Genomic DNA, 13,792 nt, shown 5'->3' with positions numbered 1-13,792 from the left:
TTGATGTTTCTCTCTCTCTCTCTCCCTCTCCTTTCCTCTCTCTAAAATCAATAAACATATATTTAAAAAATAAAAATAAAAGGTAACAATCTGTATTAAGTAAAAACCACACAAACACCCACTTTGTATTTAATCTGTAAATTTGAAATTGATTTATATTTCTTCTTTTAACAAAGAATCCAAAAAATAATTTATATTTTGTTATATTTTTCTAATATTTGAACTGAACTATATTTAAAAGTTTATATTCATTGTATTCACTTCATTATTTACTCAAAGTTTTTGCTATAGGCTTTGTCCTGAATGTGTAAGACCATTCGCCGTGCATAGAAGTCCCTGTATTCCTCTGGTAATTCAGCCAGTGTTTTCAAGGCTCTGTCCAAAATTTGTGCAGCTCTTGATGCTGCTGTAGGATCTTTGTTTCCGTAGGTATCTGTTTTATCATAGCACTCCGACGGAAGGTGTTTCCAAAAGACATTCACTCCCACTCCAAATTCTTCAGAAATTACATTATGGAACCATAAAGCTGGGGAAAATTTTTGAAAAGTTAAAAATAAAACCTACAGTTAAAAAAACCACCCAAAATGTCAGTGAAATATCACGAATTGCATATAACCAATGTAGGAAATAATTCTTGTAACTAGATCCCTTCGTTAGCACCCTCCCAACTTTTAACAGCATCACTTTAACTTTTATGAATTGCCAACCAATTTAAAGTGTCAATAGCACCACCCCACACTTAAAACCTTTGCAAATAGCAATTTTTTCCTTTTTAACTTGAAAGACATACAGTTATATTTGTTTTATAGTTCTATGATTTGGGCCGTGTTTTGTGTTACTTGTTTACATTTCCTGAGTCACACAACCACATCAAAAGTAGTTATTTTTTTGTACACAGAACATTTCAATTATTTGAAGAGTGTATCTGACCTTTTCTGACTTAGTACAATACTTTTGTTCTCAGAGACTTCCTGTTCAAGCTACATTTGCTTTTCTACCTTGCTTAAATTTGCATTCACTGTAGCCTCCTCAGTTTTATAATTTTCAGGTATTTACTTCAGAATAATTACAGATGTTAATTACATCACTGGTTAGTAACAGCTAATGCCTATTTACAAAGAAATTAACACTAACTCAGACTATAGAAAAATAATGCATATAAAAGATATCACAGGTGTTAACGATTATAACATTTTGACATTTAATAAAATCTCTAATCTGTTTTGGCTTTGAAATATATTTACCATTTCTTGGTAAATACTTAACTGACATAGTTCTAAAATATGTAAATATTTTAGAAGTAAAATGATTAAAAAGAATAACCAAGTAGAATCTTTTCCAGACATCAAGCATCTTGCTTGACGTCACTTAATAAGAGTGTAATAATATATTTACAGGTTGCCTTCAAAAAACAAGATTTAATTTTATAAGAATTTATCTAAGCATACTTTAAACACACACATAGTTGTGTACAAAAATCATCTTGTATAGACCAGGATACATATAACAAATATACTTTTGTACTAAAAAACCATATAATGATTAAGTGATAGAGTACAGATTTCATAAATAGCAAATTACAGAGGTCCAGAATTCTTACCGGGAATGAATAACACATCTCCAGCTTTAAGGGAACATTCATACCTTCTAGCCTTGGGAAACAGTGGATATTTAGCTAAGTCTGGGTTATCTATATTCAGTACTTCCGATTTAGTACCTGAAATGTTTCAAAAAAAGGATAATATATATTGAGCAAAGTTAACATTTTTTAAAAAGTACAAATACAAATTTAATCTTTTCTGTATAATTACTTACTGTACCCACACTGTGAAAACAATTACTATTCTCCTGAAACCTAATACATTTTTCAATGACCCATCCTTTAAGTATGACCACTGCCATCCATGTAATACGGTTAAGAAAATCTATAAATCTCATTCTTCATCTAGCCCATCGTTACATGTAAACACATACACAATGGAGAACACGATACATTTTAATTAGGAAGAAGCCATAAAATGTTTTTCTATGGGAATAAAGAGATTTCTCAAAAAGAGTGATGAATAAACCAGATTTTAAGAACAAAAACTTTTAAAAAAGTACCTGATAAATATAAATACTGGGCATCTCGAGGACTGAACAGTACAACACGCTTTTTTCCTGTCACTTGTATTAAGAAGTTATCCATTACCTGAAGACCAATAAGAACTTATGAATAAACAGTATTTAAAATTCATATAAATAAAGCCAATGGTATTCCAAATAGTGAACTGTAAATCCCACCCTTTAATAAGACTTGACTCACTATATCTAAAAATCTCACAGTAATGTTCTAATGTAACAATGAAAACATCTGTATTCTAAACACAACTGTCCCTTTATTAAAGGTATTTCTGTAGCACGACCTTAAAATGGAAAGCCATTAGGAAATCTGAAGTTGAAACAATTTGCCCTCACCCCACCATTATGACAGTGAGGGTAGTTAGACCTATTTGAGGCTCCCCCTTGTTAGTACATATTACTTATCCGTCAAGGGATGCTGTAAGGCCAATATTCAACAACAGATTAACAGCACTTAGAAATATTAGACGCCGGGAAAATACAAGGTACTGTGGCAACACTGCTCTTTTTAATAACTTAATATATGTCCAACCATAATTTGGTTACAGGCATTTTAATTTCTAAATTATTTCTATAGGATATAACCTTGCAAATTTTCCTGACATACTTATTAATGGAGCAGCCTTGACTCTTCCTGTGTATGCAAGGGTGCACTTTGTTGGCAGAGATGGTGAAAAATGTTAAAAGGCAGAGCTAGATAATTCTCAACTAAGTAATTAAAATAAACACTAAGTAAGATATTTCATGATTATTTACACATCATTCCTACCTAAGCATTTCTCCTTTTACCACTAACCCTTTACTTATATAAGCCTTAACTATATAACTATGTAACTAGCATTCCTTTGACTTATTTTTAATTTAAGAAAAGCTTTATAATATTCCATTAGAACTCAATATAAAAGGGATACTATTTAAAAATATAGTCATAGAATTCAGTTAAAAATGTATGAGTTATCACATCATTTTCTTACCATATCATTTATGAAAAACTTTTAAAAAAACAATATGCTAGGATTTTATCTCACTCAATTATAGAGTTGCTATGTTAAAACCCTCCCAAGAGGTCCTCCACTGAATTATAAAACATACTTATAAAAATTAATTGGATTTTTAAAAAAATTTTTAGGTAGGTATTACTTTAGTTTCCTAAATTTCCCCACCCAACACCAAACCATACATACCAGATTTTTAAAGTTTGTAAAACATTAATATGCATATATTTAAGCAAATAAAATTATAACACCATAGAATAAATAATCAAGATCAATAATCTACATATCTTGCTACTCAACAAATAAAGTAGACATCTGACACTCTCGGGGGGATATATATCCTAAGACCTTCAGACAGCCCCAAATTCTTGTAACTGGAAATGGCTCTTCATGAGCTTCTGCCTTTCTCCTGAATAACAGTTCAATCTAGTCATGCATATTATTTCAACATCCTCATATCACAACCAATCACTTTTTCCACTTTCACAATTTTCCCCTTCAGTTGGTGGCCATTTCTCACATGTTAACCTCCCCCCCACACACACACACATTTAGTAAAGCCTAATATATATGATGATGATGATGAATCAAGAACAAGACCACAGAGAAATGCAAATGTGATAAACTAGGCTTTGGCACTAGCTAATAATTCACTCCCATATCACCTCCTTGCAGAGCATCTGTTTTCAAACCTCATGTTTCAGCCAATTACATGTCAAAGATCTTAGGGTAGCCTACAGAGAGCTGAAACTGTGACTGTTAAGTCTATCAATGCTAAAGATCTACAGTAGCTTTAGATTTCTAATCTGTATAGCATACATCATAGTGGGTCCAAAGTTGTAATCCCGGTGAGCTAATTCGAAAAACACTGGAAAAGAACTGCTCCTCTTTGAAGAATTTTGGAAACTTAATATCGCCTTCCAATAAAGGAAACTGCTTTCTGATATCTGCAACATCCTGCATTGAAGGAAACACAATAAGAATTTTAATAAAAAACACTGGCATACTGCTTATTTTGTTTAAGGCTGCCATCAGAGCCCATGACATAAAGGAGGAATGGAGTAAAACTACTCACTGCTTTAAAATACTAGGATGTGACCACAGGCAACAAATAAATACAGACTATATAACACGACTGCAAATTCAACAATATCGCTACTGTTAATCTTAATATGCTTCATTTATAGAAGGGTTTTTCCTACTTTAAGCAAGATTCATACAATTGTCACCTAATATTAAGTATTTTAGATTTGGAATCGACAACTTGAATGTTATCAACTATGTAAAACCTGTGGTTCTACTGAGGAAGGAGAATAAAAAAAGGTAAAGAATTAAATGGGAATATGAAGGGAAAAAATATTATCTTAATCATTTTAGGGATCACTCCTTAACACTGCAGCCACATTAATTAGAGTCTGAATGCATATCAAAGCTTATAAAATGAATTATTTAAAATTCTCATAATTATTTAAGATTATATTTTATTAGGTGAATTGCAACCTGTAAAATATACAATAGAAAGAATTTTTTAATTGTGGAGAGATTACCAGTAGATCCCTTTAAACACTAAGATTCTATGGCCCTACTTTAAAAACTAAGTTATCAACTTTTAATAATTGTACTTATTCAAGGGCACGAATCACTGAGAAAATAATGAAAAGGGATCAAACAGGTCATATGACAGGCAGAGTAAGTAAAAAAATTAAAGTGCCAGTTAAATACAAACATCATTTAAACCTGAAGCAACTGTTTCACGTTCAGAATTCTTACCTTTCTTGGGTCTTCCCCAAGTGACCGTAAGTAGTACTTTTCATCCTTAAACATCCCAAAGAGAAATAACATCAATATTCACTTAAAAATATTAGAAAGTAAAGATGAAAGGATTCAACAAGTCTTAAAATCTAACCCAGCTATTCCGAAAAGTTCCGTTTTCTTACCCTTTCGACTAATGCTCTCTGGTGGCAGTATAAAGAAATGTCTTTATATGCTGCTTGTAATAAGGACTGGATCCACAAAACATAAGTAAGATAAATTCTAAAAGCAATATACACATACCACATCTAAAGTCATGACACTCAATTTAGACTTTATACTCCGAATTATTTAGACTCTTTAACATCTTAAGACTTAAAAGAATTTCCACTTTTACAACACATGATCTCAAGGTACTTTTGAGTGCCAACAAAAAACTCCTTTAATATAATGCAAATGTACAATAGGGGAAAAATAAAAAATACTTTTAATAATAATTTTTTAAAATAGGAATCATTATATTTTATCAAGCTAAGCCTATCCCTGATTATATAATTCTCAAGCCAAATTCTTAAGAGTAAGCTCATGTATGTGAATTAGAAATGTCATTTTATAATAGTAATCTGATACTTTCAGTTTCATTGTTTCTATGTTTTTAGAGAATACCATATCAGGAAAATTCTATAAATTTATTACTGGATAAATAGGTTTCAAAATATGTTCTTCAAAATTCTAAGAGTTTTCTACCAGTTCTAATATTTCAGGATTTAAAAAACAAATTCATGTGGCAAACACAGACAGAAATTCACTTTTCAGACCCTCTCTTCAAGAAAGCACCCACTGCTTAGCTGCAAAGAGTGTGATTAACTTACAGCTACCAGCTGTTAACTCCTTCAGGTCCACCTCAGTTTTTAAACCGAGGCCTAGATATTGCTGCCCAACACAGGAATCCCCTAACAACAGGCAGTCTTTGCTCAGGAGTTCCAAGATATTTAAATTGAATTATTTAAGGGTGGATTATAACGTAAATCAGTAGAATTTTTCTAAATAAATGTTATAGCAAATACCAAAAAAAAACACTGATAATAACTAACAATAATAAAATAAAGACATAGTTCTCCATTAGCATTAGCATTGAAACTTGGTATATCAAACCAAAGCATTTTCAAAGGAAGTAATACTAATAGCTAACATTTACTGAGTAGTTTCTAGTCAGGAACTGTGCTAATAATTACTCTATGGATTACAGTTAGTTAATCGTCAAAAAACCCTATGAAATAGGTACTGTTATTATATTTTATAGATGAGTACAATTAGGCACAGAAAAATAATTTGGCCAAGGTTTGAGACCTAATAAACAGTAAAACTAGTATCGATGACAATTACAACCAAACCTTAACAGTGACTATCAGCCCAGCCAGGAATGGCTCAGTGGTTGAGCAGTCACCTAGGATCCAGGAGATCAAGGTTCGATTCCCAGTCGGGGGTGTGCAGGAGACAGCTGATCAATGATTCTCTCATCATTGATGTCTCTCTCTCTCCCATCCTCTCTCTGAAATCAATATATTAAAAAACAAAACAAAACAGTGATATCAGAGGATACAGCTCTTGTACATATAATATTCTCTTATAAGAAAATCCATTTAGTATATATATTAATGCTTTCTAAAGAAAATGTTAAAACTAATTACCTCTGAAATAAAGAATTCTTTATGCTTTTCTTCAGCTGCCCTCTGAACCAACTTGTCAAAAGGTAAAGTTCTGAAATAAACACAAAAGAATCTTTGGAGTTAATAAATCAATTAATAATACTCTAATCACTATATACACAGGGGTTTTGTTGAAGTTGGATATGACCTGTTTTACAATATCCATAATTTTTATTATAACTTATATGGAATTATAAATTTTCAAAATTCATTTAATGGTGTGCTTCTATGACCTAGGCAGTCTGAAATTTCTATTTCAACAATTAATTTTTAAATCTATGGTACAGACAGATCCTTCTCATATATCAATATCCTCCTATTCCAAGTTACTGTTACAAAAATGTTCCTATGGTGTCTGGTTACCACACTTTCAAGCTCTTATTACTATCTCTTTTCAAGGATCATGGCAAAACATGTCCTGTGATGATGGGGCAACTACTAAAGTTCCTTTGGAAGAGGCAATAGAAAAGGGTCAATGAAGGTGAAGTCTCTCCCTCTCACTGATCTTCCTGCGTTGTGGCACCAGCACAGAACCCAGAAGCCTGTAACAACTGCCCTCACCCTCCTGAACTACCCTCTGTCATTTTAGGGCCTCTGAGGAACATCTCAGGGAGAGTTCCAAGTGAAGCGACAGGGTTTTATTCTCCTTTAATATTTCTACCCAAATGCCTGCCTCCTTCCACCCTGCTGAAAAGGTCTGAACATTGTAGAAGGAAAGTGTGTTTCCTTTACTCATATTCTTGAGCCTTGAGGGTTATTTTTTCTTGAGGTCCCACCTTATCCCTTCAACATTCTAGAATCAAAAATAATGCCCCCCATAGAAAGATGATCCCTGATCAGTAACATCAAGACAATAAAGTCCTCAAAAGCATCCAGGTCAAAAGCCACTCCCCTACTCTAGCACAGCACTCCAGCCTCCAAACCTCTGATTAAAAGTGATAATCCTTTCACTCTTTCCACTTGAAATCTGTACTGGGGGGATGGGGAGAAAGGATTATTAGCAAAACCCTTTCTCCTTCTCTATAAGAAAATGACCTTGGGTTTACTTTCTCCTAGCAATGTTTTCCCAGAAACACACTGGGTTAAGATAAATGTGGAATGTCAACTGCGATATCAGGTAAATTGTTTATTGTAAAAATGACCCTATGTTGGTGAGCTGTATCCGACTAGAAAGCTGGTGGTGGATTATAAATACTTGTTAGGAAGCAGCGGATTTGGCTTCCTTGTGTGCAGTGTAACTCTTGCAACTGAGATGCTTCTTGGAGAAACCTACATAAGTTCATGGGTTGTTCTGTAATACCAGTGTCTAAGCTAGGGTGTTTCTGCACTCATCTCTAGTCTTGTTCTCTTACAACTAAGCTGTAATAGTTGGTGAGCCAAAAAGTGACTCCCAGATTGGTATATGGATCACCTACTGATACTATCCTGCTAGGATGCTGTTTTCTGCAAAGCCAAGTGAATCTGATGCCAGATTATGGACCCATGGGTCCTGTGAGCATGAATGTCAACCTGAACTCAAGGACACTGCTGGTAATGTAGAGTGAGCACTGAAGGAGAGACAAAAGGAGTCTGCCATCTACTCAGACCAATCTCCTACTATAGTTTCTGGCTAATTGTATCAACAAATTCACTTGGCATCGTCCTATCCAATGTTTTCCATCTCTGATCTCACCATATACCCTTTATTCCTACCAAAACATCTTTGAAGAGTTTGGGAATAATGTGGAAGCTTCTCTGGCAGAGCTGCCTCTGTAACTGGTGCAGTTGCCCAGGCTTAGCTTTTTCACAAAGGAGACACCAAAAGTGTTTCAAGACCTTTACAAGAGCAGGGCAGATAGACTGGTTCAGTCCAGAGAAGTAGAACAGGAGTGTTCCCAGCACCTTTCTCCTTTAGGTAGTGGTACCTGTCAGAGGTTCTGCAGAAAACAAAGCCGAGAAAGGGGGAAACGAAGTATATGAATTGGCAAGTTCCTTGGCCTTGAGATCTTATCTACCCCATTCATGTTTCAAAAAAAAAGAGAGCACTTGTTATGGAAGTTCCATTTGTCTGGACTGACATACAGACTAGTAAGGGAGGTAATATCAAAGACGGGCTAGGATCATGGGCTCTGTGGAGTCAGGCAGATTTGGGTATAAGTCCTGGTTCCATCATTTCAAGCTATATGATATTAGGTTACTTAACATTTTTAAGCCTCCATTTGCTCATCTATATAATTATTACTAAACTGAAGTGATAAATGTGTATAGGATTTCTTACTTTCTAGTCTGCCTGTGGAGTAAATGTCTCCCTTCTTTCCTACTCCCCATTAACTGCCAAAAATAATCTTATTTTGAAAAGTTTGTAAGACGTGACAAAACATCAAGGCAATTCAAGAGGACGTTTCAATATCCATTTGCTATGGCATTGGACTCTCCGGAAAATAAACATCATTAACTGCAGGCTGAAAAACGCTTATCATTCCAGCACTTTCTTCCACTTTCTTGATTTAATAAAAATTAAAAGTTCTTAGGTTTGGAAAAACTTATGGCAATTACATTCAATTCATGGCCTATTAAAAACCAAAACTATAATGGTGAATATGAAAGGATCAAAAACAGAGAAATGCTTTGGCAAGCTGCTACATGAGCTTGGAAAACTAATGAGAAAGGAATGGCCCTGGACATTAGTAGCTCTTTTTAACTCATCTCTAAGCTCTGGAAGGAACAGTGATAGCTAACTCCCTTTAAAAATTAGGCTACTGGGAACTGCATGGTGTTTTAATAGACTGAATTTGTTGGGAACTGCACATGCTCAGAATGTGAAGTCATTTGTTTTTTCAATTTAACATTTTTAACAAAATTCATAGGAATAAATAGTATATTAAAACTTTAAGATTACAGTATTAAAAGTTTTCAAATTTAGACAACCAGCAGCTTTTAACTATCTCTTATTTGCTTTTAGCAGATCCTAAAACATAAAGTGACAACCATGAAGAAAATTAAAAGTATTCAAGGTTATTTTGTCAAAAGAGAAAATTAAGTATAACTTTTTTTTTTAAGTTATCTGAGTTGATGAAAGATTATACCAAACATAGCAACTACTTGCCCTACATTTCTGGAGAGGGTAGGAAACAAAGCATGGGCTTATACTTATCTAAAAACAATCTGGCCCGGCCGGGTGTGGCTCAGCAGTTGAGCATCGACCTAGGATCCAGGCAATCGGGGTTCGATTCCCGGTCAGGGCACATGCCCAGTTGCGGGCTTGATCAATAACTCTCTCATCATTGATGTTTCTATCTCTCTCTCCCTCTCCTTTCCTCTCTCTGAAATCAATAAAGGTATATTTTAAAAAAATAATAAATAAATAAATAAAAACAATCTGGATTTAGAAAACTGTCCAAAAACAGGGCATTAAAAATCAAAATAGATTATAATGAAAAACTTCAAAACTCATTACTCTAGACAATAATTACTAATGTAGTAGGATAAATTAGTTAATGACAGCACACCCAACTCCAGATGTAATCTAACTCTAGTATGACAATTCTCCGTTCTTTCCATGATTCTAGAAGGTGTCAAGTATGTAAAAATGGTGTTTGGAAATATCTTTGTATAATATGTAAACTTAGAATTCTTGTCTTTTAAAAGCCATTCTTTAAAATTTAGTAAGCTAGTCCATGATTATATCAAACTAGCCAAAAGATAAAAGTGCCATATGGTCTTTGTATAATAATGCAAAAATATTTTAAAGGTTTAAAACAAGTTATTTGTATCCCAAGAGTAAACCTCAGAAGAAAATACCTATATACAAAGTTCTTACTAATGAAGTCCATCTGGGCAACTGCAGCAACATGAATCTTCACTTCTTTCCTCCCTCCAACTTGACTTAGGTAATCCACTGTCCATTTGCTTGTACATGTCCCCAGATCAATTCCTTCCAACACTAGAGGTTTTCTCTGTAAGTGGGGGAAAAATACAAAAAAAAAAAAAGGAAAACCAATAAATATATCAGGAGTTTCATTTGACAATTGAAGGACAAAAATAAAATGATTCTTGATAACAAGATGCTCAAACTCAAACCTTTTGACAGTTCACACTGTAACTAAAATAGAAAGAGGACCCATCCAATATATTTAGAGCAAAATTTTAACATTAGGAAAATAAAACCAAACAAAACAGTGACACCATAAATAGCTAAGAAATTAGAAAAATATGAGTATTATTCAAAGCATTTTCAGGAGTGTTACTTATGACTAAATTATTAAAATTTGTACTTTACAAATATGGTTCGTAACTTTTTATTTTGATACCATTTAAACTTATGGAAAAGTTGCAAAAGAACTCCCACATACCCTCTACTCTGATTCACCAACTGTTTCCTTTACCATTTGTTCTCATTCTCACTATGTGTGTATAGAGAAGCTTCTTTTTTTCTGAACTATTTCAGGATAAGTTGCTGATATCATGTTCCTTTATCTCCAAAAACTTGACTATATTTCCTGAGAACAAAGACATTATCTTACATATATCAAAATTATAAGTTAACACTGATACACTATTATCTAGTACACAGTCCATATCCAAATTTTGCTAATCATCCTAATAATATCCTTTGTAGTTATTTCCCCCCTACTTCTGAGATGCCACACTGCATTTAGTTGCCATGTCTCTTTTAATCTGTAACAGTTCCTCAGCTTTTTCTTCCATGACCTTGACATTTTTGAAGAGTACAGACCAGTTATTTTGTAGAATGCCCTTCAGTTTGGGTTCATTGGATGTTTCTTCATTAGATTCAGGTTATGCATTTTTGGAAAGAATGTACTACAGAAGCAATGTTGTGTCCTTCTCAGTGCAACACATCAGATGGTATAATTATTTGTGATGTTAATTTTCATCAACTGGCAATTCCTGCCTGAAGTCAAGTATTTTTGTGAGTGTAAAAATCGTGATTTTTAAAAATTCCATCATCATCTACATGTATTAGTTGACATTCTAATGTCAAAATGAGCTCTAACTTCCCCACTTATTTTATTCACTTGGTTAGTCTATTGATATAATTTTGATTATATCAAATTATCCCAGATTTGGCCAGTAGGAGCCCCTTCAAGCTGGCTCTTGTGACTTTTTATCTGAGCGCTTCCTTATTTTATGGCAAAATAACACAACCCAACATACTTTTATACTTTCTCTGTCTCAGCCCTACAGTCATTTCTTCAAGCAGCTCTGGTTTCTTTTCGTAGCGAATGCTATTTAGAAACTATAATCTGGGTGCTAGGTGTGTCCACTGCTATTGGGCTGACATTACTTCTCAGGGGACAGAGCTAGGAAATAGGTGAAGGTATGTGTGTAATCCCCTCTCCCCCCAAATATATATATACACACATATAACATAAATGTATATACCTATATCTATCTCTCTCCATATATACTATAGAAACACACTTAACGGATGTGTGTGTATGAATCATGATACCTCCAATACTGATCCTGTATCACAAGATTCATTCTAATCTTTATTGTTTATATATTTGTAGCTCCCTTCTCTAACAGTGAGAAACTGGGTTCCTACCATCCTCAATGTTTAATCAACTGCACAATCCTAGAATTTACAATAAGTACTTTCACAACTGCTAAGTCATACTACTATAAAAAATAAGTCTGGTAACTAGAGTTTATCACATACTAAATTTCCATGCAAATAGAAATGTATTTCTGGTTATCTAGATAGATAGATAGATAGGTAGATAGATAGATAGATAGATAGATAGATAGATAGATAGATAGATAGATAGATAGATAGAATAGATAAATGATAGATAAATTTCAACAGACTTTCTATTCTATTCCTCTCCTCTGTCTATTCATGGTAAGATTATGCCCCCTCACTGCTTTTCTTTAATGTTTCCAAGCAGGAAGGTGTTTTGCAATTTTGTTATTAACTTCTAGCTTTATTACATTGTGACCAGAGTGTTGTTTGTAATGTTCCACTTTATGAAACTTAGTGATGCTTTGTGGCATATTTTATGTCTTGTCTGGGAAGATTAAATTGCAAAATACGTTTTGCTATGCATTGTACATAGCACTTCCATGTACAACATTTGATCTTCGCAATACTGCCCTGAAGGCATCTTATACTAACATCCTGAGAAAGGGCAGGCAACAACCCATCCAGCACTAGTCCCCCAAATAAACGAGGGCTTGAATCATCTGCAGGTTGCTAAATCCTAAAACAACACCAACACCAACACCACCATCACCACCACCACCACCCTTCATCTCTGACTTTCATAATACTCAGAACTGTAGCTCTATGACCACCCTTATAGATGTAAATACCAAGTAAAATTGCTGGGGGTGTTTTCTACCATAAGCATACTAAGTACAACTTTACGGTTTTCTTTTTTTAAAATATCTTCTGGACTCTATTCTCCGTTTTTCGGAGACTCCCTTACAAAGCACTGCAAGTAAAAATACATTTTTTTCCTTAATATTTTTTTGTTTAAGTTTCCTTTTAAAGAACTGAGGTTCGAATTACACATATAAGAGATCCCAGCGTTTGAACCAGAAACCAGATTAGTTAGAAACCAAGACCAGTGGAAGTTTCCTGAGGGAATTCCCACTTATTCCCTTTCGCTCAGTACAGTGAAAAATTGCTCCTTTAAATCCAGTAGCAAGTGGACTGACAGGCGCCATTCGCGCCGACAGGGGACCTCAAAACCTCTAAAATTTAAGAAACCCAAAGGAAGACAGGAAGGCGGGCGGGGTGGTGATGGTAGAGAACGCTCCCTTCGTTGCCAAGGTAACGGCAGGCGGCTTCCTAACAGGGCTCCTGCGAGGCCGCTCTTCCCAGCGAGCCGTGCTTTCATTAGACAAAACGTTCCTCGCACTCAGCTCTCCCCCGTCACCCTGCTCCCCAGAGCGTGGAGCTGTTCTCTCCGGAAAATGTAACGGATGAGGCAGCTGACATCCCCGCGCGCCTCTCCCCTGGTCGCAGAGCTAGCCAGCCATCTTAAGACGCCGCCTTCTCCCCACACACTGAGTAGCAAGAAACAAGTTCGGAGCAGGCCGAGTGGTCGGGACGGGTATCCCCTGGCTTCCCGCGGTTCTGCCCGGCCCGAGGGCCTCACCTGTGGGTAGAGGTGCTCCATGAACTGCTCCTTCGAAACACCCTCCAGCCGGGGTACCGGGAGGTCCTGCCCGCCCATGGTCGCTCAAGCTCTTCGTCTTCCGAGTCCC

General features: G+C 35.1%; 1 protein-coding gene across 1 annotated transcript; it reads right to left on the bottom strand.

Moving 5' to 3' along the window:
• Positions 1-114: 114 nt before the first annotated feature.
• TYW5 (tRNA-yW synthesizing protein 5) lies at positions 115-13,776 on the bottom strand. Its single transcript, XM_016221014.2, has 8 exons — positions 13,684-13,776; positions 10,358-10,512; positions 6,560-6,629; positions 4,887-4,931; positions 3,936-4,073; positions 2,104-2,191; positions 1,601-1,717; positions 115-526 (listed from the first exon to the last, which is right to left on the bottom strand). Exons 1-8 carry the CDS (start codon positions 13,759-13,761, stop codon positions 270-272), a joined length of 948 nt encoding a protein of 315 aa, XP_016076500.1. The 5' UTR covers positions 13,762-13,776; the 3' UTR covers positions 115-269.
• Positions 13,777-13,792: the final 16 nt, after the last annotated feature.

Source organism: Miniopterus natalensis, chromosome 8 (assembly GCF_054644295.1).
Source record: "Miniopterus natalensis isolate mMinNat1 chromosome 8, mMinNat1.hap1, whole genome shotgun sequence".
Classification (NCBI taxonomy): domain Eukaryota; kingdom Metazoa; phylum Chordata; class Mammalia; order Chiroptera; family Miniopteridae; genus Miniopterus; species Miniopterus natalensis.
The sequence above is the reverse complement of the archived record's forward strand: the minus strand, read 5'-3'. Positions and strand labels throughout refer to the sequence as shown.

Bases quoted from the DNA above. Each gene is read 5' to 3' on its own strand.
- TYW5 (XM_016221014.2), bottom strand. From the start codon at position 13,761: ATGGGCGGGCAGGACCTCCCGGTACCCCGGCTGGAGGGTGTTTCGAAG. The intron at 4,932-6,559 runs GTAATTAGTTTT...GGGATGTTTAAG, and splicing joins AAGAATTCTTTATTTCAGAG to GATGAAAAGTACTACTTACG. The intron at 2,192-3,935 runs GTATGCTATACA...ATTGGTCTTCAG, and splicing joins AACTTTGGACCCACTATGAT to GTAATGGATAACTTCTTAAT.